The sequence below is a fragment of the Rutidosis leptorrhynchoides genome, chromosome 9 (genome assembly GCF_046630445.1).
Source record: "Rutidosis leptorrhynchoides isolate AG116_Rl617_1_P2 chromosome 9, CSIRO_AGI_Rlap_v1, whole genome shotgun sequence".
NCBI classification, from domain to species: Eukaryota; Viridiplantae; Streptophyta; class Magnoliopsida; order Asterales; family Asteraceae; genus Rutidosis; species Rutidosis leptorrhynchoides.
This window is the reverse complement of record NC_092341.1, coordinates 270995019-271020361: the sequence shown is the minus strand read 5'-3', so window position 1 is coordinate 271020361 and position 25343 is coordinate 270995019. Positions and strand designations below refer to the sequence as shown.

The window sequence follows — 25343 nt, the reverse complement described above, 5'->3', positions numbered from 1 at the left end:
TTACGATTGCGAGCTTCGTTACCATCCCGGGAAGGCAAATGTAGTAGCCGATGCCTTAAGTCGAAAAGAAAGAGCGGTGCCTCTTCGTGTCCGAGCCTTAAACATCACCATCCACACAAACCTTAATAGCCAAATTCGGGTAGCCCAAGATGAGGCCCTCAAGGATGAAAACCTTTCACACGAGCTCTTGAACATTCTCGTCTCTCGATTCGAAATTAGGGAGACCGGACTCCGATATTTCGCCGGAAGAATTTGGGTGCCTAGTTATGGGGATCTACGAAGCCTTATTTTAGATGAAGCCCATAAGTCACGATACTCGATTCACCCCGGTGCCAATAAGATGTACCACGATCTTAAACAACTATATTGGTGGCCGAACATCAAAAGGGACGTAGCTACGTATGTTTCCAAGTGTTTGACATGTTCCAAAGTCAAAGCCGAACACCAAAGACCGTCCGGACTACTTCAACAACCCGAGATCCCGCAATGGAAGTGGGAAAGGATAACGATGGATTTTATCACCAAGCTACCAAAAACGACGGGCGGTTTTGATACCATTTGGGTTATTGTTGACCGTCTCACCAAATCCGCACACTTCCTTGCCATGAAAGAAACGGACAAAATGGAGAAACTTGCACAACTTTACATTAAGGAGATCGTAGCCCGACACGGTGTACCATTATCGATTATCTCCGACCGAGATGGCCGTTTCGTTTCTAGATTTTGGCGTACATTGCAAGAAGCGTTGGGAACGCGTTTAGACATGAGCACCGCATATCATCCTCAAACCGATGGACAAAGCGAACGTACAATTCAAACCTTAGAGGACATGTTACGAGCTTGCGTGGTTGATTTCGGAAAAGCTTTGGACAAGCACTTACCTCTCGCCGAGTTCTCTTACAACAATAGTTATCACGCGAGTATTAAAGCCGCACCTTTTGAAGCGCTATATGGCCGCAAATGTCGTTCACCTCTTTGTTGGGCCGAGGTAGGCGACGTGCAAATCACCGGACCCGAACTCATTCACGAAACCACCGAGAAAATCGTTCAAATCCGAGATAGGCTTAGGACGGCCCGAAGTCGTCAAAAGAGCTATACCGACAAACGACGCAACGATCTTAAATTTCAAATCGGTGACCGAGTAATGTTAAAAGTCGCACCTTGGAAGGGTGTAATCCGTTTTGGGAAACGCGGGAAGCTAAATCCGCGGTATATTGGTCCTTTCGAAATCTTGGAGCGTATTGGAACCGTTGCTTATCGTTTAGATCTTCCGCCTCAACTAAGCTCCGTTCATCCTACTTTCCATGTATCTAACTTGAAGAAGTGTCTTGACGAGCCCGATATCGTCGTCCCACTCGAGGAACTCACTATTAATGACAAACTCCATTTTGTGGAGGAACCGGTTGAAATTGTGGACACCTCCGTCAAGACATTGAAACAAAGCCGAATCCCGATTGTCAAGGTTCGTTGGAATGCCAAAAGAGGACCCGAGTTTACTTGGGAAAGAGAAGATCAAATGCGAAAGAAATACCCTCATCTATTTCCGGTTCCGGAATCGTCTGACTCCGAGGAAGAAACAACGATTACTACGCCTTCTTAAATTTCGGGACGAAATTTCTTTTAAGGGGTAGGTAATGTAACATCCCGCCTTTTTCCGTTTACTTTTCCGTTTAACTATTTTAAACTCCGTTATATGTTTTTAACATCTCCCGTTAATACGCGTTTTAAATTATCATGTCTAGGTAATTTAACGCACCCGCAACCGAACTCGAGGGACTAGTTCCGCCACAAAGCCAAAGAGGTGACTAGCTTTTGACAAGTCAACCCCCTTATCCTCCCCATTTTCATTTTCTTTCTTCTTTTCTTTTCATACTTCTCCATTTTTCTCAAATTCTCCAAAAAGCAAATCATCATCTAAAATCATTCAAGAAGGATTCATTCCAAACCGTTTACATATTTGAACTCCTCGTGATCTCCTCTTCGATTCCATACCAACCTCATCAAATTTGGGTAACTTTCTAAAATCACTAATCTTTGTGTTCTTGAGATTTTTAAGTTATAAGTTTGTTAATTAGTGTCTATGGCTCAAGTTTAGTTTGTTTATGTGATTTGTATGCTTGATTTCGATATTTTGAAGTAACTAGTTCATATGGAAAGTTAACATGTTTAATCTTGAATTTTATGTGTTCATATGTTGTTAGATGCTAAGACTTCATGTTTTAATCATGTTCCTAGTGTTACTAGCTTCATTATGATGTAAAGATTGACCAAGGAAACCCCTTAAACTTGATTATGAAATTTGGTGATTTTTGGTTGGGGTTTCATGAACTAAGAATGAATCTTTGATGCATTAAATGACATGAATGTAAATTGTAAGTGTTAGGTTGTGTTGTATGCTTAATTACCTACGAAACGGCATATCGTTCATGTAATTTGGTTACCGAATCATTAAATTTCAATATTGACTTGAATGCATTGATTATGGAACATTAAATGCGATTTTTGGTTGTTATAAGTGCAAGTTTGATTGATGATATGTGTTTAGTTGCTTTCCTCGTCAAATTACCTTTCCAACGATGTATGATAGGCGTTATAAGTGTTTGCGGGTCAAGAATTGTGTTAGAATTGGTTTTGGTTCGTGCATAATTAAAAAGCAGAAAAATAGCTGAAGCAGCAGGGTGGCGCGGCGCGCCATACCCCCCGCGCGGCGCGCCGATTGGGTCTGTCCAATTTGGTCAATTTTCGAATAATGTTTGGCATGCTACGCACCTCCGATTAACATGTAACTTGGCCAACATGCTCATATATGATTTCTAAGATTAGAAAAATAGTTCGGAACCCGACCCGAACGTGTTGACTTTCGTTGACTTTGACCGACCAAAGTTTGACTTTTTGTCAAACTTAACCAAATGATTATGCAACCTTCCTAACTTATTTATATACTTGTATCTTGCATGAAACTTGGCAATTTGATTTCACATGCTAAATAATTGAGTCGTAACGAGCCATAGGACTAATTGAACATCTTTGACCTATCGTGTTTACCGTTATTAATACAACCTATTTGTTTAGGTCAAGACTAGCATTGTTCTTTGCACACGTTACTTGTCGAAGTACTTTTTGGTTCGTGCATACAAGGTGAGATCATAGTCCCACTTTTACTCTTTTAAACTTACTTTTGGGATGAGAAAACATAAACGATTCTTTTGAACTAAGTGAACACAAGAACGGGAAAACAAACATTCTACATACGAGTTTAGAACGAAAATCCTCAATCCGATTATCATTAGTTACATCAGATGGTGTAAGCGAGAACTTATGTTATATGGCCATATGGGTTTGACAAACCCTCATTCAAACGGTTCGCTACCGTTTACGAATGAAATATATTTTCGGGAACAGTGTTGTTCTAGCACTAATTGATGGGGTATTCAACGGACGGAACGTTAAGCTTTGATAATTGGGTGCTCGTGAATATTAACTTTTAGAATGTACTATGGCTTTATCGATGTTGCAAATCTTGTGGTTCAACTTACTATTACTCATTTACTTATTTAAACCTATGATTTCACCAACGTTTTCGTTGACAGATTCTCTATGTTTTTCTCAGGTCCTTGAACTTAGGTGATACATGCTTCCGCTCATACTATTTGATACTTGCATTGGATGTCGAGTATACTTGCTTACGTGGAACGTCTTTTTGGACTACTTTTAATCGTGTCGCACGTGTTTCATACAAACTTAAAACATTGTTATGTACTTGAGTATGGAAACTACTTTTGTAAACTTTGAAACACCCTTATTTATGAAATGAATGCGACATACTTTTCGGTCAAACTTTGTTATAAAGACTTACGACCATGAAATGGGACCATACGTAGATGACGCCGTCATTTGACGATTTGTCGGAGTCGCTACATCCGTTTCGAACGTAATTAGTTTCGTTTTGTTCACAGAAATATTTCGAGTTTAACAGTGTGGTCGGTGGAATTTAACTCGGAGCGAGGAGGAAGATACGGGCTGTCATAGGGGTTGGGGGGAGTTTTTTATTTTAATTAAGTAAATTGACGTTTTACCCCCTGAAGTTCAGGGTAGTTTATGTAAGGTGTGGATAGTTGAAGGGGATTTTGTGCATTTTTTAGGGTGAAGTTTGGTCAATTGTCGTTTTGATCATTTTTTGGGTGGGGTTGGGGTCAAACGACCAAAATCCCCACGACTATTAGTATGTAGGGGTTGGGGGGAGTTTTTTATTTTAATTAAGTAAATTGACGTTTTACCCCCTGAAGTTCAGGGTAGTTTATGTAAGGTGTGGATAGTCGAAGGGGATTTTGTGCATTTTTTAGGGTGAAGTTTGATCAATTGTCGTTTTGATCATTTTTTGGGTGGGGTTGGGGTCAAACGACCAAAATCCCCACGACTATTAGTATGTAGGGGTAATAATAATAATTACTCCGTATTTTATCTCTTTCCTTTCAGTTTTTAAATACAGTATTATGATTTTTTCTCTAATTAGTTCTTTCTCTTTCATCTCTTATCTCTTCTACTTCATTCATCAACAACTAAAAAAACAACACCCACATTGATAACTAATAGTCTAATACAAAGTTTGTGTAAGTTTTCAAAACACCCTTATGTTGTTTGTTTCCTTCCAAAGTGATTCCTTCCAATTGAGTTCTTGCCTCCCTCTGATGTAATTGTTCACTCTTCATCACTTTCATTAATTCATAAAAATAAAAATATATACAGAGTAATAAAATGATACATATAAAGTTCGAATCTTTATATTACTACATAACACCCACTTTGAAAAATGAACATTTTTGCCGGAAAAAATGGTGGTGAATGTGATGCATCGGAATTAAAACACAAATCAAAGATCCAAAATTTAAAAAAATAAGCTCGTTGTCGTGTTTCTGATTCGGAAAACCAACAGACCACACGCAGCTGTACTACCGGAAAAAAAAATAGTGCCGGAAAATACTCCGGTGACACGAATGGGTGGTGCATGGCGGCGTGTTTGGCGACGAATGCCGAAAAAACTAGTACTCTCAAGTTCGGAAAAGTGCAGCAAATTTATTGGTGTAGGTGTTGGCTTCTAAATCGCTAGGATTCAAGAGCAAATATCGTTCAAAATTTTGGGGTAGTTTTTCATTTTGATGTTGAACATGAGTCAGAAATACATTATAGGAGAGAGACGAAAACAATTGTTTTATTCTTCTTTTTGTCTAGCTCCGTAGATTAAAGAAGTTGAATACTCCAAAATACGTTGTCATATTTTAGGAAAGTTAAAAGGGTATTTTACGAAGTTCATTATAATAGTTGTGGATTTATAAAAATTGTAGTTGGAAATATTGTTTCAAAATATGTGTATCGGCAGGACATGTTATGTAGTTGGAAATATGATTACCCTAATAAATTATACTAAGAGGTAGGTACATGCATAGCCTACTTAAAAGAACTAAACAAACAAGGTAAGAAGATAAAAAGGCTATTCCCTCACTTTTCCTCTTGGCAACTTGTTTGACGCCGTAATGCGCCGTCAAAATTTAATGCCTCGGGCGTCAGTTGAAAATTTGACAAAACAAAAAGGTGTGTCAATTTTTTTCAGCCAATCAGATTTTGTCACATATTTTTATATATTATTAATTAATATATTTTATACCCAACTATCAATAATATTTTATAACATCACTCATCACAAATTTAACACTCTAATTTGACACTTCACTTTTTAACCTTGCTACATCACCAAAAAGTACATCACGTGACTTTAACGTCAAAGTCATGGTTAAGAGTAGTCTAACCAAATACAAGCAATCTAACGCGAATACGATTTTAAAACCTAACATTACATAAGCCGTCTCATATTTAATGACGCGTTATAGTTAGCCCGTACTTAAGGTTAAATGATAAAATGAACAATTATTATGAATAAGACACACGCAGTAGAATCTGATATACTTAGAGTTACCGGGACCATTTCCTTAATAGGCTATTTTTACTTTGTCGTATGATGACTAAGACCTTGTTTGTTTTTATTACAGTATATTTTTGTGAAGTCTAATTGTCTAAATGTACATCTATGAGGTTCATGGACAGTAGGTGATCATAAAATAATTATCGTTTGTTTGTGTACTTGATAACCAGTTGAATTGATGAAATTACTAAATTAACCCTCTTATGTATGATAGTTAAAAAATAATTAATGTGAGTAATAAAATTTTAAATTGATTACTTACATAGAAATTTACACCTAAATTTTTTTTATTAATACACTCGTCTTATTTAATAATTCGAAACAAATATCAAATCGATAACTCTCTCATATGATATGATCATTCTCATCGGTCCTCCGCCCTCACATTGTCTTTGAGGGCTTCAATGTCATTCCCTTGCCCTCACTCTACCCTCAAACTTCGCCTCACAACATTTCGTTTTCAAGCATTCTCGAGGATGAACTAAAGCATTCTCTCTAACTTTTGTGCATTATTTATTTTTAACCATAGCATAAATAACTTGTATCTTAATTTATTTAATTAATTTTGTTAGTTATATGATGGAGAGAAAGTATGTCATGTTTTTTTTTTGTCGAAAAAACGAAAAAACTTTATTAACCATTAGAAGGTTCATTAGAAAATGAAACATCCTAAGAACTTACAAACTAAAACAGCAGAGCAAAACTAAACTAGATCAAAACAAAGCTCGCTAAACCAACAATAATACAAAAGGAAAACGAGACTCAAAAGAACACGACCACACAACGAAAAAGATGATAATCTATCTAACCGAACATCGGGAGAGAGAGAGAGAGAGAGAGGAGGGGGGGGGGGGGGGGGGGGGGGGGGGGCTAACGAGAGAGAATGGCATGGATGAGAATGGTATAGAACAATGTAAAGTTAGTAATCAAACTATGGCCTAGGGACAAAATATAAAGTGAGCACTGTTGTTTTCAATCATGTACATCGTATCATATACGTGCAGTAGTTGTTACGTTACAGAAAGAAAGAAAATTAGCTTTTGATCTGTGAATCCATCCGTTCATGGCGGTGGCCTTTTGCATCGAACATCTCAACTTCTCTCGTCCTTATCTCACTCCTATCTCTTACATCTTCTGTAACGACCCTGGTTTTTCCAACGTTATTTATTAATAATTATTATTATTAATACGCTTGATTAAACGAATGTATGTTATTACATTTACATGTTACTTTGATTGCCCGTACTTGAACTTTAAATGCCCGAAACGTCTTTGTGACACCCGGAACTTGCTCGAATAATATTTTAAGATATTATTTACATTCATGATTAATTTTATTAATCATTTTAATTAACTAAGGTGATAGGTTAATTACTTGGGCTTTATTTGGTTTAACTTGGGATTTATTGAACTTGGGCTTTAATTAATGAAGTGGACTCTTGACTTGGGTTTCCAAGCCCACCCTACTTATATTAGTGGACCTTTAGCCCAACTCTTACAAGTGTAAGTATCACTTAGAACTCAAACTAGTTAGTTACTTTCTTAAGGAATATAGTTGGCTCATTATCCCCATGTAAACCCATTCTTTAACCAACTTTACACCTCTTTACTTGCAATTAACCAACAAACAAAACCATCCACCCTTGAGGACAGCAGGCCGTCGGCCTTGGGGCTGTTTAGGGAGGCTTTTGACTTCACATTTTCATTACAACTCATTTGCATTTCTCTCTCAAATTCACACACACAAACTTACTTCCATTTTCTCTCAAATTCTCTCTAATTCTTGTAAGTTAACTTGAAGTTTTTCTTCTTCTTTTTCCTCTTGTATAAACCGGATTCTAAGACTCTTGAATCATCATCATCAATTGTTGTTATTACTTGTTCTTGTTTAAGGTTGATTACTTGTAAGTTACTAGTTGTTATTTACTTACTTACTTGTCTTTCTTTACTAAGCTATAAGATCAAACTTTCTAGTTTTGATTCTTCATCTTTATCTTGTTATAACAAGAACATCAAGAACATAATCTATCTAGTTATGTTCTACATATTTTGTTTCAAAGAATTAAAGTTCATAGTTGTATAAACTCTTTACTTGTAGTTCTTGAAGTAACTTTGAAGTTACTTCACTTAAAGATCAACTTGGGTTGAATCTTTAAAAGTGAGAGCAACTATGAATCATCTTCTTGTTTAGTTAACTTTCTACTTTATTTATTTCAAAGATTTAAAGTTTATAATCTTTATATTTGTCACTTGTGTTCTTGGTTGTTGTATGATATTAGAATACCACCTTCATGGTTGGTTTAGGCTTATCATTCATTTTCTTTATTTCTTATTGTTAGTTGCTTACTACACATTTGAACAAGGACCTGAAACCAACAAGAGCTTACACTTTGGTGCAAGTATCATGGATCCAACACTTGGTTGTGATCTTTCTTAGTGTTCATGAACTTGTTCCTAAACTTACATGTAACCTTGGTTCATCAAACACTTACAACACTTGCACTTGGGTTATGATGGACAAACCTTGGTCAAAATGATGTTAACACATCAACGAGTTGTACACTTGAAGCTATACGCATCAAGGATGAGAACCGTGATGAACATCAAGCACCGAGACAACCGGAACTCTCCAAAACCCACTGTTCTGTCCAAAACCTACTGACCTGGTGCTTCTGGAACAGACCAGTAGACCTGGGCTGTTCTAACCTTGATTTTTAGATAGAACTTTTCGAGTAGATAACTTTTCATATAGGACTCGTCTTAATCCGAGTTACGGTTTAGGATTTACGGCCCTCCGATCGTTACCATGTCCTTTAACGTTGTGCAGAAATTTCTGACCTATTCGCACTTAGACCGTCGCCACGGTCAAACCAAGACGAGTTTGCTTCTGTAAATTTTACCACACTTAAGGGACTCATAGACGGAGCCATGACCACTGGTCTCACCTTAATTCAGTAAGGGTAGAGGCCGTGGTGACTGACCGAAGTCAGCCTTTGTTTTAAACGACTTTCATAAACGAGTCTTACTTGTTACCTTTTGTTTAATGATGATTGATGATGACCCTTATGACCTTAATTACGTACTTGTAAACCTTTTGAGACGACTTATTGACTTAGTGCTATTTGACTTAGGTTGAGGACGTTTGGACCGTTACTTGCACACCACTTTCCGACTACTACCTTACCATTACTACTAATCATTGTGAGTTATAGCATTCCCTTTTTACTTTAACTTATTTTGGGAACTGAGAATACATGCGGATTTTATGTTTTACATACTAGGCACGAGTACTTAAACTTATATATGTGTGGGTTATACAACGGCAGAAACATTCCCTTTAGCTCGGTAACGTTTAATCATCGGTTTTTGAACCGTGAACGCGAATCTTAGATATGGATCCATAGGGTTTGACATCCCCACTCGGGCTAGTAGCGCTAGCATTTAACGAGTGTTTAATACTTCGAGGTTATACGCACTTGCCAAGTGCACTTTAAGGGGGTACATTAAACGTTAAGTTAGTTACCGGGTGCCCACGGTTAAGCATATACTTTTACATACTTTTGAAACGCTCGTTGTAGCACTGAAATCTCGTGGCCTACTTACATTACTGTTATACTTAAACTATAGCTCACCAACCTTTGTGTTGACCTTTTTAAGCATGTATTTTCTCAGGTGCATGAAGTCGCTTCCGCTATCTTACTAGTCGTGCTGTAGAACCCGCTGCCTAGAGTTGTTATCGCATGACTACTTATGTTGCATTCAAACTTTTTACTTATGAATTTATGTTATGTAACGACCATTATGGTCACGTACACTTATTTAATGCTTCTACTTAGTGAAGCATACTTTGATTTGTAAAAACAATTGACGTATGTTATGACGTCACTTTTATTAATGAATGCAAACTCTGTTTTGAAAACGCATATAGTACTTAACCTTGTAATGATCCTATTGATGATGGTCCGTACATGATGATTTAGTACGGGGCGTCACATTTGGTATCAGAGCATTGGTTGTAGGGAATTAGGATGCATTAGTGAGTCTAAGACCGACCCGAGTAGGATTCACTAATAGGGCTAATCTACAACTTGTTAGTTTACTTGTTTCCGCTGAACTTACTGCATACTGCTGCTACTGTTACTGCTATATGCCATATGCTACTACGTGATTTCACTACTGCATGCTATTACTTGCTTTCGACTGCATGCTAGTTTCGTACGATTACTGATATTGCCATGCTACTTATTGTTATACATGATTTAAACTGTTGGCCTATTATTTGCTTGCTTTATGACATACTGACATGGAAAATTTATTTTTCCTTGTTCAGATGTCGGACGTTCCACCTACTGACATCCCGAGCGGCTCAGGCCCCGTTGTTCCACCCACTGCTGCACCTGTTGCTGCTGCTGCTGCTGCTGACATTCCGGCCCCGACACCCACTGGCGACCCCGGCGCCTCTAGTTCTGGAGCTAGCTCTAGTGTGCCTATCCCGGCGTCTTCTTCCAGACCCCTGAGGCAACTGGCTCGCATTGGTGGCATAGATATCCCCGCGGAGTTTGGGGAGGGTCCTTTCCGTAATCATTGGCGCACACCTTGCCGACGCACTGCCGACGGCCGCTTAGCCGTGATTACGCCAGGCCGACACCGACAGATGTTGGCCGCTTTCGGATACGTTGAGCCACCCGCGCCACCACCGCATGATTCAGACGACGGTTCTTCCACCGATTCTTCTTCAGACGACACCTCATCTGACGACTCCAGTGATGAGGAGGATCCCGCTGACCGACCGATTCAGGCACCTTCTACCCCGCCGAAGAAGCGGTATCGCTTCGCTGGCATAATTCCTGGTCGTACTGTCACTGACGCTTATGGTCGGCGTCGTAGGATCACTGCACGTAAACGGCTGGTGCCGTACCCCGCCGACCCACTGATATTACCGTCTCCACCCAGAGCCGGACCATCTACTTCAGCACCACCGGCTCCACCTGCACCGCCAGCACCACCTGCCCCACCATCTTCCTCTAATGAGGAAATGAGGCGGGAGATTGAGATTCTCCAGACTCGAGTTACTGAGCTCGAGGAGCAGATGACTCATGTTTTGGACATCTTGTACCCACCATCGCCGTAGGACTTTGTACTAGATTCTGTATTGTAATCTCTTTTTGTAATTTCATATTTCACTTATGTAATGTACGAACTTATTGTAATGTATGAACTTATTATCATTAATGAATGGAATTTGTGTTGTTACTTTGTGCGCAAGTGTTCTATTTACGTTATCATATCATGGTTTTGTGGTACTTATATATGCTTGCATTACTTAATCAACATGTGTTGTGCTGTTTTCATGTTGGTTGTTATATACTATATTATTATTATTTGCATAATGGATTTTGACTTGAGTCAAAATGTTTGTTTAGAACATCATGGCCAACGGAAGAACCACACCTACCGCCGCCCAGATTGAGGACATGATTAACGAGCGAGTCGCTGCTGCACTAGCTGAGAGACAACCCCAAGTTCCACCACCACCGCCTGTCAATCCACCTGTCGTCCGAGATGGGTGTACTTACAAGGAATTCCAAAACTGCAAGCCACACTACTTCAGTGGCACTGAGGGACCCGTCGGTCTCACCAGATGGTTCGAAAAGTTGGAATCGGTATTCAGGGTTAGCAATTGTTCTGAGGCTAACAAAACGAAATTTGCATCTTGCACACTTTCTGATGGCGCGCTCACATGGTGGAATACCATGGCCCAAGCGAAAGGAATTGATGAGGCGTATGCTACGCCTTGGGAAGAATTTAAATGTGCTATGATCGAGGAATACTGTCCGAGAACCGAGATTCAAAAGATGGAAATCGAATTTATGCAATTGAAGACCGTAGGGAACGACCTTAACAGCTACAACCGTAGGTTTTTGGAATTGGCTCTTATGTGTCCAACCATGGTCACCCCCGAATTTAAGCGTTTGGAGAAATACTTCTCGGGACTTCCTAAGTCCATCAAGGGTAATGTTACCTCATCCAAACCACCAAGTGTTCCCGAAGCAATGCGCATGGCGCATACTCTCTTGAATCAAATCATCCTTGACGAGCCGGAGAAGGCTAAGTTTGAAACTGTTAGTGGTGAAAAGAGGAAATGGGACAACAACCACAACAACAACAGGGGTAGGAACTATGATCAAAACCCGGCAAAGCGACATGAAGGGTTTAGGCAAAACAACAACATGCACAACAACAACACCAACCCCAACAACAGCAACCGCACCAATCCGAACTACAAAGGAACCTTACCACAATGCAATAGGTGCTACAAGCACCACACTGGGTATTGCAATGTTATCTGTGAGAAGTGCCAACGATCTGGACATGTTGGCAAGGATTGCAAGGTTACCACTTTGAATGTGAAGCCAAACCACAACAACAATGGGCCTAAGAAGTGTTATGAATGTGGAAAGACGGGCCATTTCAGAAACGAGTGTCCTAACAAGCGTAAGGATGGCGGACCACCACGTGCTAGAGCCTTCAACGTTAATGCAAGGGACGCTCGCGACAACCCCGACTTGGTGACAGGTATATTCAAGATCAACAATCTTTTAGCTTCTGTCCTATTTGATACTGGTGCCGATAGGAGCTATGTGTGTAGACATTTTTGTGATAAGTTAGATTGGTCGTTAGTTCCTTTGAAGGAAAGTATGCTTGTCGAAGTCGCCAATGGAAAACTTGAAAAGGTTGACCATATTAGTCGTGGAGCTATTATCAACATAGCTGGTGCAGATTTCGAAATTGATTTGATACCTATCAAACTGGGAAGTTTTGACGCGATCGTCGGTATGGATTGGTTGAGCAAGATAAAGGCCGATGTTATCTGTGGAGATAAAGCACTTCGCATACCACAAGGAGATGGCGAACCACTGGTTATCTATGGAGAGAGATGTACCTCGAAGTTGAACCTCATTAGTTGCGTGAAAGTGCAAAAGATTATGAAGAAGGGACGCTTTGCTGTCCTAGCACATGTGAAAGCAGTAGAAACTGAGGTGAAGAACGTGAACGATGTGCGTATTGTGAACGAGTTTTCCGATGTCTTTCCCGAAGAACTGCCTGGATTACCGCCACCGAGGGCAGTAGAGTTTCAGATTGACTTAGTGCCAGGAGCTGCACCTGTAGCTCGCGCACCTTATAGACTCGCACCTTCCGAGATGCAAGAATTACAGAGTCAACTACAAGAGCTATTAGATCGAGGGTTTATCCAACCAAGCTTCTCGCCTTGGGGCGCACCTGTGTTGTTTGTAAAGAAGAAGGATGGATCCTTCCGTATGTGTATCGACTACCGTGAACTCAACAAATTGACTATCAAGAATCGATATCCTCTTCCACGAATTGATGATCTTTTTGATCAACTACAAGGATCGAGCGTTTATTCAAAGATCGATTTGCGATCCGGATATCACCAGCTGAGGGTGAAGGAAAGTGACGTGATGAAAACTGCATTCAGGACCCGTTATGGTCATTATGAGTTCCTCGTGATGCCATTCGGTTTGACAAATGCCCCTGCCGTGTTCATGGATCTCATGAATCGTGTCTGCAAGCCTTACTTGGATAAGTTTGTTATCGTCTTCATAGATGATATCCTCATCTACTCTAAGAGCGAAGAAGAACATGAGCAACACCTTCGGCTAGTGCTTGAACTCTTAAGACAAGAGCAACTTTACGCCAAATTCTCCAAGTGCGAATTTTGGTTGAAGGAAGTACAGTTTTTGGGTCATGTTGTGAGCGACCAGGGTATCAAAGTTGATCCCGCCAAGATTGAAGCCATCAGCAAGTGGGAGACCCCCACTACTCCAACGCATATTCGCCAATTTCTAGGTCTCGCCGGTTATTATCGAAGGTTTATCGAAGGATTTTCTCTGATTGCGCGTCCTTTGACCGCACTGACTCACAAGGGCAAGAAGTTCATTTGGGAAACCACACACGAATCAGCATTCCAAATTTTGAAGAAGAAGTTAACCTCCGCACCTATCCTATCACTTCCTGAAGGCAGTGACGACTTTGTTGTTTATTGCGATGCATCGAAGAGTGGTTTTGGTTGTGTACTGATGCAACGATCAAAGGTTATTGCCTATGCCTCCCGCCAATTGAAGATTCACGAGCGGAACTACACTACACATGATCTTGAACTTGGAGCCGTTGTCTTTGCACTCAAATTGTGGAGACATTATTTGTATGGAACTAAGAGCACTATCTTCACCGATCACAAGAGTCTCCAGCACATCTTCGATCAGAAGCAATTGAATATGAGACAGCGTCGATGGATCGAGACACTCAACGACTACGATTGTGAACTCCGTTATCACCCTGGCAAGGCCAATGTTGTAGCTGACGCTTTAAGCCGAAAGGAGAGGACGGCACCTCTCCGTGTTAGGGCTCTGAACATCACCATCCATTCGAACCTCAACAACCAGATCAGAGTAGCCCAAGTTGAGGCTCTCAAGGAGGAGAACATATCTCACGAGCATTTGAACATACTTGTCTCTCGATTCGAGGTTAGAGAGTCTGGACTCCGATGTTATGCCGGAAGAATTTGGGTACCTTACTATGGAGATCTGCGAAGCCTGATACTTGATGAAGCACACAAATCGAGATATTCGATTCACCCCGGTGCAGGTAAGATGTACCACGACCTTAAAGAACAGTATTGGTGGCCGAATCTTAAGAAGGACGTTGCGACTTATGTTGGTAAGTGTTTGACTTGCTCGAAGGTTAAAGCCGAGCATCAGAGACCTTCTGGGTTACTTCAACAGCCGGAAATCCCACAATGGAAGTGGGAAAGGATCACAATGGATTTCATTACTAAGCTGCCGAAGACGGTGGGCGGATGCGATACTATTTGGGTTATTGTTGACCGCCTCACCAAATCTGCACACTTCCTAGCGATGAAGGAAACTGATACAATGGAAAGACTTGCTCAGCTGTACATCAAAGAGGTTGTATCTCGTCATGGTGTACCTTTATCAATCATCTCCGATCGCGATCCCCGTTTTGCTTCCAGATTTTGGCGTTCTTTGCAAGAAGCAATGGGAACTCGTCTTGACATGAGTACTGCTTATCATCCTCAGACTGACGGGCAAAGTGAACGAACGATTCAGACCTTGGAGGACATGCTGCGTGCATGTGTCATTGATTTTGGAAAGGCCTGGGAAAGGCATTTGCCACTCGCCGAATTCTCGTACAATAACAGTTATCACTCAAGCATTAATGCTGCACCTTTTGAAGCATTGTATGGTCGTAAGTGCCGATCTCCTATTTGTTGGGCCGAAGTAGGCGAAAAGCAAATCACCGGACCCGAGGTAGTTCACGAAACCACGGAGAAGATCGCTCAGATCCAAGCTAGACTTAAGACTGCCCGTGATCGCCAAAAGAGCTATGCTGATCTTAAACGGAAAGACTTTGAATTTAATGTTGGTGATCGTGTAATGTTGAAGGTTGCACCTTGGAAAGGTGTGATCCGTTTTGGAAAACGTGGAAAGTTGAACCCACGATACATTGGTCCTTTCGAGATCTTGGAACGTGTTGGACCAGTTGCATACCGTTTGGATCTACCAGCACAATTGAACTCAGTTCATCCTACCTTCCATGTGTCAAACTTGAAGAAGTGCCTTGCTGCACCCGAACTCATCATACCATTGGAAGAACTTACTATTGATGACAAACTCCACTTTGTGGAGGAACCTGTTGAGATTATGGATCGTGAGATCAAAACTTTGAAACGCAACAAGATTCCGATTGTACGAGTACGATGGAATGCCAAACGAGGACCTGAGTTTACTTGGGAGCGAGAGGATCAAATGATGCGGAAATATCCTCATCTTTTCCCGACTCCTCCATCTACTTCAGCTTAAATTTCGGGACGAAATTTTCTTTAACAGGTGGGTAATGTAACGACCCTGGTTTTTCCAACGTTATTTATTAATAATTATTATTATTAATACGCTTGATTAAACGAATGTATGTTATTACATTTACATGTTACTTTGATTGCCCGTACTTGAACTTTAAATGCCCGAAACGTCTTTGTGACACCCGGAACTTGCTCGAATAATATTTTAAGATATTATTTACATTCATGATTAATTTTATTAATCATTTTAATTAACTAAGGTGATAGGTTAATTACTTGGGCTTTATTTGGTTTAACTTGGGATTTATTGAACTTGGGCTTTAATTAATGAAGTGGACTCTTGACTTGGGTTTCCAAGCCCACCCTACTTATATTAGTGGACCTTTAGCCCAACTCTTACAAGTGTAAGTATCACTTAGAACTCAAACTAGTTAGTTACTTTCTTAAGGAATATAGTTGGCTCATTATCCCCATGTAAACCCATTCTTTAACCAACTTTACACCTCTTTACTTGCAATTAACCAACAAACAAAACCATCCACCCTTGAGGACAGCAGGCCGTCGGCCTTGGGGCTGTTTAGGGAGGCTTTTGACTTCACATTTTCATTACAACTCATTTGCATTTCTCTCTCAAATTCACACACACAAACTTACTTCCATTTTCTCTCAAATTCTCTCTAATTCTTGTAAGTTAACTTGAAGTTTTTCTTCTTCTTTTTCCTCTTGTATAAACCGGATTCTAAGACTCTTGAATCATCATCATCAATTGTTGTTATTACTTGTTCTTGTTTAAGGTTGATTACTTGTAAGTTACTAGTTGTTATTTACTTACTTACTTGTCTTTCTTTACTAAGCTATAAGATCAAACTTTCTAGTTTTGATTCTTCATCTTTATCTTGTTATAACAAGAACATCAAGAACATAATCTATCTAGTTATGTTCTACATATTTTGTTTCAAAGAATTAAAGTTCATAGTTGTATAAACTCTTTACTTGTAGTTCTTGAAGTAACTTTGAAGTTACTTCACTTAAAGATCAACTTGGGTTGAATCTTTAAAAGTGAGAGCAACTATGAATCATCTTCTTGTTTAGTTAACTTTCTACTTTATTTATTTCAAAGATTTAAAGTTTATAATCTTTATATTTGTCACTTGTGTTCTTGGTTGTTGTATGATATTAGAATACCACCTTCATGGTTGGTTTAGGCTTATCATTCATTTTCTTTATTTCTTATTGTTAGTTGCTTACTACACATTTGAACAAGGACCTGAAACCAACAAGAGCTTACACTTTGGTGCAAGTATCATGGATCCAACACTTGGTTGTGATCTTTCTTAGTGTTCATGAACTTGTTCCTAAACTTACATGTAACCTTGGTTCATCAAACACTTACAACACTTGCACTTGGGTTATGATGGACAAACCTTGGTCAAAATGATGTTAACACATCAACGAGTTGTACACTTGAAGCTATACGCATCAAGGATGAGAACCGTGATGAACATCAAGCACCGAGACAACCGGAACTCTCCAAAACCCACTGTTCTGTCCAAAACCTACTGACCTGGTGCTTCTGGAACAGACCAGTAGACCTGGGCTGTTCTAACCTTTATTTTTAGATAGAACTTTTCGAGTAGATAACTTTTCATATAGGACTCGTCTTAATCCGAGTTACGGTTTAGGATTTACGGCCCTCCGATCGTTACCATGTCCTTTAACATTGTGCAGAAATTTCTGACCTATTCGCACTTAGACCGTCGCCACGGTCAAACCAAGACGAGTTTGCTTCTGTAAATTTTACCACACTTAAGGGACTCATAGACGGAGCCATGACCACTGGTCTCACCTTAATTCAGTAAGGGTAGAGGCCGTGGTGACTGACCGAAGTCAGCCTTTGTTTTAAACGACTTTCATAAACGAGTCTTACTTGTTACCTTTTGTTTAATGATGATTGATGATGACCCTTATGACCTTAATTACGTACTTGTAAACCTTTTGAGACGACTTATTGACTTAGTGCTATTTGACTTAGGTTGAGGACGTTTGGACCGTTACTTGCACACCACTTTCCGACTACTACCTTACCATTACTACTAATCATTGTGAGTTATAGCATTCCCTTTTTACTTTAACTTATTTTGGGAACTGAGAATACATGCGGATTTTATGTTTTACATACTAGGCACGAGTACTTAAACTTATATATGTGTGGGTTATACAACGGCAGAAACATTCCCTTTAGCTCGGTAACGTTTAATCATCGGTTTTTGAACCGTGAACGCGAATCTTAGATATGGATCCATAGGGTTTGACATCCCCACTCGGGCTAGTAGCGCTAGCATTTAACGAGTGTTTAATACTTCGAGGTTATACGCACTTGCCAAGTGCACTTTAAGGGGGTACATTAAACGTTAAGTTAGTTACCGGGTGCCCACGGTTAAGCATATACTTTTACATACTTTTGAAACGCTCGTTGTAGCACTGAAATCTCGTGGCCTACTTACATTACTGTTATACTTAAACTATAGCTCACCAACCTTTGTGTTGACCTTTTTAAGCATGTATTTTCTCAGGTGCATGAAGTCGCTTCCGCTATCTTACTAGTCGTGCTGTAGAACCCGCTGCCTAGAGTTGTTATCGCATGACTACTTATGTTGCATTCAAACTTTTTACTTATGAATTTATGTTATGTAACGACCATTATGGTCACGTACACTTATTTAATGCTTCTACTTAGTGAAGCATACTTTGATTTGTAAAAACAATTGACGTATGTTATGACGTCACTTTTATTAATGAATGCAAACTCTGTTTTGAAAACGCATATAGTACTTAACCTTGTAATGATCCTGTTGATGATGGTCCGTACATGATGATTTAGTACGGGGCGTCACATCTTCAATCACTTAAAAAATAAAAATATTAAAAAAATAAACTGACTGAACTGAATGAGTTTTGTTTGTTGCTTTTTTACTTCACCTATCACCCCCATGGACATGGACATTATTATATCCACCTTCTCATGTTTTTTCACCACCTTTTCCCGCTCTCATTCCATCTCAAAACCATTTCTATCTTTTTTTCCCATCAATTTTTCACCACACAAAAAGATTTGCATATCCAAATCCTGTTTTTAATTCTGTTATTTCATGTAAAAAGCTAACCTTTTTATGTGACTGGTTAGTATTGCACTCCAGGTGTTTGTTGAAATGCGCATGTGAGAAATGTTGTCTAGTTTTGATTCAATTCTTTGGTTATCAACTGAATCCATCCTATTATAAAGATCATATATTTTGACCATCCTAAAAGATTTGCATTGCAAGATGGAAGTACAAGCTGGATGTAAATCAAAATCTGCAGGGAAACCAATTCTTAATAGACACATTTCTAGAAGAGATTTCAAAGACTGTTTTCGAAACCAATTCTCAATACCATATCAATTCGAAACAAATTTCAAAGACTGTTTTCGAATCAATTAAACGGAAATCAAATTCTATATTTTTTTCAATTCGGTTTTGATTTTTATGTTTTCGAATTCGTTTTAGCGGAAAACCTAATATAATTTTTCAATTTAATATTATACTAATATCTTTATAAAAAGTAATAATATACATGTGCGACTTTAGAATTCGATTAAAAATATTGAATAATTTAGCCTTTTGAAAAGCTTATACGGAGTAAAATTTTATTTATCATGTGATTGTGAAATACAAAGGTTTTGTTTGGACTTTGAAATACACATACATTGATAGTAAAAAAAGCCTTTTTTCCGATTATGAAACAACTTGGAAAAAATATTTTTTTATTCAAATTTGGTTAAGACCCGTAATAATTATCAAAAGTTATATTTATGTCGTTTGTATCATATAACATTAATATTTAGCAACTTCGTTTTCGTATGTTGAAGGGTGTTTATAATGAAACTTTAATTTGTTTGTTTTCCAGTTGTAACCGAAATCGAACCAAAAACCAAATATGAATTCGGTTCATTTTCAGTTCGGTTTGATATATGAATTTGGTTTTCGGTTGAATTTCGATTTTACTTCGCGAAGTACTTAAACCGAACAAATTGAATAGATTAAACTGAACAAATTGTAAACCGAACTAATGAACACCTCTAGAGGTGATCATAGTAAGCATCATGTTGAGGTATGTGGAGTCTTTAAACGATGAATAAAGGGGATCAGAGCACACCTCGCGTTTGGCGAGGGGTGTGTCACTTCTCCAAAGGTGATCGAAGAAGTCAGAACGCGAGAAAGGTGATCAAGCATTTGAAGAATTCGAAAGCAAAGGTGATCGCGGATCGCGACATAGTGTCGCGAAACGCGATCCTATGCTTGGGCAGAAAGTGTTCAATTAGTTTCCTCATTGTGTTTACTCATACAAATTGTAACTTTAGTCTCCTATAAGTAACATTGTGCACGAAAATTAACAAAGAAAATCTTTGATTTGCGCCCGTGGAGTAAACATTTCTCCTCGCAAATGGAGTTGGGAAATAACCACGTAAATTTCTTGTGTCGTTTACCCTCACATGAAATGCGCATGTCAAGAGTTAACAATTTTTTAAACGAAGTTAGAGGGAAAGATCACCCATGCAACAATTGTAAAATGAAGGGATCACCTTAGCTAAACAATATAAGCACGAGAGACCAACAGAGCAAAAAAATGTTTAAAATGAAGTAATAAGACGAGAATGTCCATTACGTGTTGATCATGTGACGGTACTTAACGGACATATTGGACGACAATTTGATGGAGAGATCATGATTGCACTTTTTTTTTGAAAACAAGGGGTGCTAAAAGCAAGAAAACACTTGAGAGACGCTGATTGCAAAATGGATTATAATCAATGGTCCAACGGCGAAAAAAGTTAAGTAATAAATAAATATATGTATTTGACACGTTACTTCAAGATAGACGCCGTCAGTCGCTATGTGCATAATTGGTTCACGACTGAAAGCTATCGAACATCATACATTGAACATATCGAGTCTTTTCCCCATCGTTCTTAATGGTAAAATCTAGCTAATCTTCAAATTATTAATCCCCAACACTCCAGAAAAGGCAACCGGGACACCCAAAAATCCATAAACGTATTCTATCTAAAGGCGAAGAAATGAGTAAAAACTCGGAACTTGTCATCTTTGCAAAGAACCTGGCCACACTAAAAATCAAAACCGCAAACTGAAACTAAATTTTAAATATCAAATCGAAACAAAAACCGAACCGACAACCGAATTTGGATTCAGCTCGGTTTCGGTTAAAAAGGAATTCAATTTTCTAATCTATCTATATACTATATACTATATGTATATAAAAATAAATAAATAAATAAATAAATAAATAAATAAATAAATAAATAAATAAATAAATAATTGTATATATGTATATGATATGTTTGTGTACCAGACAGACGGAGCCCTAATTCATTTGCGAGAAGAGAATGAATAATCCTTGTGGTCTTCATTATCGATCAGGTATTTATACATTGTGTGTGCTGTGTTAATTACTAGTATTAGTTTATAATTTCACCTTAATTATTACGTACAAAGATTAATTTTGGAGATGGAGCTTTCAAGTCTGAAAGTTGAACCATAGCGTAGCAGAGGTCTTAATTAAAACACAAGCATGTAAGGAGTACATATATTGTTTAGATTTAAAGAAAGCAGATATCTTTAATTTAAAGAATGCATGTCAGACTCTCTTTGAGTGTAATAAACTGAATAATAATAATAATTAATAATAATAATTATAATAATAATAATTCTGTTTCATGTGTTGCTGCAGATAGTGGGTTGTTTATGTCCATAAGGACAAAGTATTCAGCAGCTGATAAGACTAACAGTTTACCAAAAGTTGTTTATAGTTTAACTACTCATCGTCCTACTGATCATCAAAAAAAGGAGGTATACTCTCTGCTATTATTATTATAAGTTTATAATAACATAGATAAATTCAACAATTGTTTGTATACAATTTAAATGATAAAAAGTTTCCATTTACAGGAGCTTGACATACGACGCAGTGCAAGAGTTCCTTCTATTTTGAGTGCTCTCGAAGAAGCAAAACTCACTCCAGAGGTACGCTACATTACATTGATTGATGTTGTGATTAAATATGTACCTTTTTTTTTTTTTTTTTTTTTTTTTTTTTTTTTACTGAAATGAGTTGTAATATATCCTTGCAGTTTCGAGGATCTGAGGTCGTTCAACTTAATAATAGTTTTAGAAAAGCTACATTGCAAGATATAACAAGTGTGCATCACAAATATTATCATCTTCATCTCGAGAAGGTAACTAATAATACATTTCCTGCAGTTAACCTTTACTCATAGTAGGTACTTTTTTTTTCCCTCTAAGTTTTGTGTCAAATTACAATTGAGTAGTAGACTAGTTATTCATTCATTTATATTAAGGGAGCTATTTTGATTTGATACTTCACATATATGTCATTCACATATATTACATTTGTGGGATTGGTGTTGTTGTTGTATGATGACTCAGCAACAACAAGAATCTGGGGAAAACTATAACCATGAGGATATGTGTTGTAATTAACGGAATTTAGGGACATTTAATGAATATCAAGAAAATCTATGGGCCAAAAATGTACATCACCAGTAATTCATTTATTGTTTTGTTTTCAGGCTGTTTTGTAGTAATAAGACATAACATTCGAATAGCATTTTAATATTTTGAAGTTGTTGGAAGTAATTATTGAGTCTACAAAAATCGTAAAAATCAGTTTTTGGTGTCTGGAAAAACATGATGATTATTTGATTATTGCGTAGCCATATTAGTAACCATCAATTATATAATGAGATGGTGCGATGTTCTTATGATATTATATATATCTTTTCTTTTTCTTTTTTTTTAGGCGGTGGAAGATGTTAAGACTTCAAAACACAAAAAACACAGTTACCTTTTTCATATGGTAGAGTTCAATTATGTCACTGCCACGGTAAGAAAATTCCATGCACAACTATATTTATTGACTGATAATAACTTCCCACTATTCTCCTTATGTTTCAATTTAATCATGTGTGTGTGTGTGTGTGTTGAACCAAGATTAAATAGAACATTTATATTATTTCATGGAGATCCTTTTATATGATTTTGATGCCATTTAAAACAATTACTCGAGTGGTGTGTGCAATTACTCGGGTGGTGTGTGTTGTGAGAGAGACAGATAAACATATATGTATGTATGTGTGTGTGTGTGTGTGTGTATATATATATATATATATATATATATATATATATATATATATATATATATATATATATATATATATATATAGCCAAAAGTTCAAACGAGAACCATAAAAAAGGCGAGAACTGCGAGAACTTTTGATTTATAAAGATTTTTACATCTAACTAGATTGAATCACACATAAACCTTGATGATGAGTATAAATGAACATAAAATAGTTGAAAAACACTTATGTTTTTCCTATATAATTAATTATATAGTTCTGGTTCACATGTGCATATTTGTTTCCGAACATGTGAACAGTTTCATATAATTAACAATTTAACATGTAATTTGAGCTAATGAACATATGTTTGTTAATGATATGTGCATTAATTAACATTTGCATGTAATTTGTTGCATTTAAACGCATAAAAACTATTAAATTAAATAGTTCTCGCAGTTCTCACCTTTTTAGTGGTTCTCGTTTGAACCTGCCCCTATATATATATATATATATATATATATATATATATATATATATATATATATATATATATATAGATATATAATGCTTTTTTGTGATATTGAAATTAATGATGATGCAGTCGTATGAGGATTCATTTGTTGCTGCTGGAGCAGGCCTATCCTTGGTTGATTTTGTGGTAAGTCTAGTCTCGCCTAAATCGTTGTGTGTTTATGATTGGGGGGTCATTCTGGTTATTATGAGTTATTATTACTGGGTTAATAAAATAATTGATTTTTTTTTATTAATTATTATTGGTGAAATTGTAGGTGGAGGCCTCAAAAATTAATAAAAACTCTCCAGTTGGATTTGCGTTGATGCCACCTCCTATTCACCATGTATGTGTGATGGGATCCAGGGAGGGATGTTGTTATTTTGAGAATGCTGGTATCGCAGCCCGATATGCTCAACGTGTTCACGGACTAAAACGCGTTTTGATCATCGATTTTGATGTCCATTTCTTGTATACCACTAATCATGCATTTTATGATGACCCAGATATTTTCGTTCTTTCAACTCATTGTGTAAGTAACAAACTTCCATCTATTTATTTACTTACTATTCTCAAACATAATAATGTTGATATGCACGGACTAATTATTATTATTATTATTATTATTATTATTATTATTATTGAATTGATTGATTAAATTGACTAGGTTAATATCTATAAGTGCAGTTTAGATTGCTTTTTATAAAGAATTTCCAAACGGTCCGTTCCTTTGGTACATCCTGCATGGTATATATATATATATATATATATGTCTGTATGGGTGTATTTATTTATATTAGGTTACTTCCCTGTTTTTGAACGTATATCCTTTTTTATCAAGGCATCATATCATAGTTTTATTAATATGTTGGCTTCAATATATATATTTATTTATTTATCATCAGGAAATAGCGTGTCACGGCAAGTATAATGAGACCGGGAGTAAGCGTGGTAAAGGGGCAACACTTAATTTGCCGTTACCAGACGGTTCCGGTGATATCGCAATGCGAAATGTGTTTGACGAGGTCATTGTACCGTGTGCCCAAAGATTTAAACCGGATATAATCATTGTGTCAGCTGGGTAACCATTTTCTACCCCCATCTACATTACCATTACATTACACACATACATACATGCATACATGTATATATGTGCATGCATTTGTTTGTACATAATAATGATAATAATAATAATAATTTCAATTTGTTCCCTATATATATATAGATTTGATGGACATGCTGTAGATCCCACGGGCAGCTTTCAGCTGACAACCGGAACATATTTCATGCTAGCGTCAGGCATTAAACAACTTGCAAAAGATTTGTGTGATGGGCGATGCGTGTTCTTTTTGGAAGGAGGACAGAGTGAGAGCATTGTGTCGTTTTCGGTTGAAGAATCTTTTCGTGCTTTTCTTGGAGAACCGAGCATGGCACCCGAGTTTGAGAAAAAGTATGCAGTCTTCTTGCATGATGAACCATCTAGTAAGATTAAAAAAGCTATTCAAAAGACCAAAAAGTTGCATTCTATTTAATAGTAATAAATAAATAACGTCATGCAGCATTCTATTCATTTCTATTCTACAGTATATTTAAATTTAATATGAGCATCAGCACCTGTGAGACAGTGTTTGGTTGTAACTTTGTTTAGAACAAGAATTGAGGGTTCGCGCGTTGATGCTCTAAGGTTCATGCGATTTTAACGCAAGCTATCAATTTAGACGGCACATTTTACTTCATGTATCTATCAGTGTGTATA

The 25343-nt window shown here is 37.7% G+C and overlaps 1 protein-coding gene across 1 annotated transcript; it reads left to right on the top strand.

Annotated features, from left to right (window-relative positions):
• Positions 1-21292: 21292 nt before the first annotated feature.
• On the top strand, positions 21293-25119 carry LOC139865571 (histone deacetylase 14, chloroplastic-like). The gene is made up of 9 exons (XM_071853642.1): positions 21293-21355; positions 21666-21784; positions 21884-21958; positions 22066-22170; positions 22755-22838; positions 23678-23734; positions 23865-24119; positions 24493-24668; positions 24813-25119. Exons 1-9 carry the CDS (start codon positions 21322-21324, stop codon positions 25117-25119), a joined length of 1212 nt encoding a protein of 403 aa, XP_071709743.1. The 5' UTR covers positions 21293-21321.
• The last annotated feature ends 224 nt before the right edge of the window (positions 25120-25343 follow it).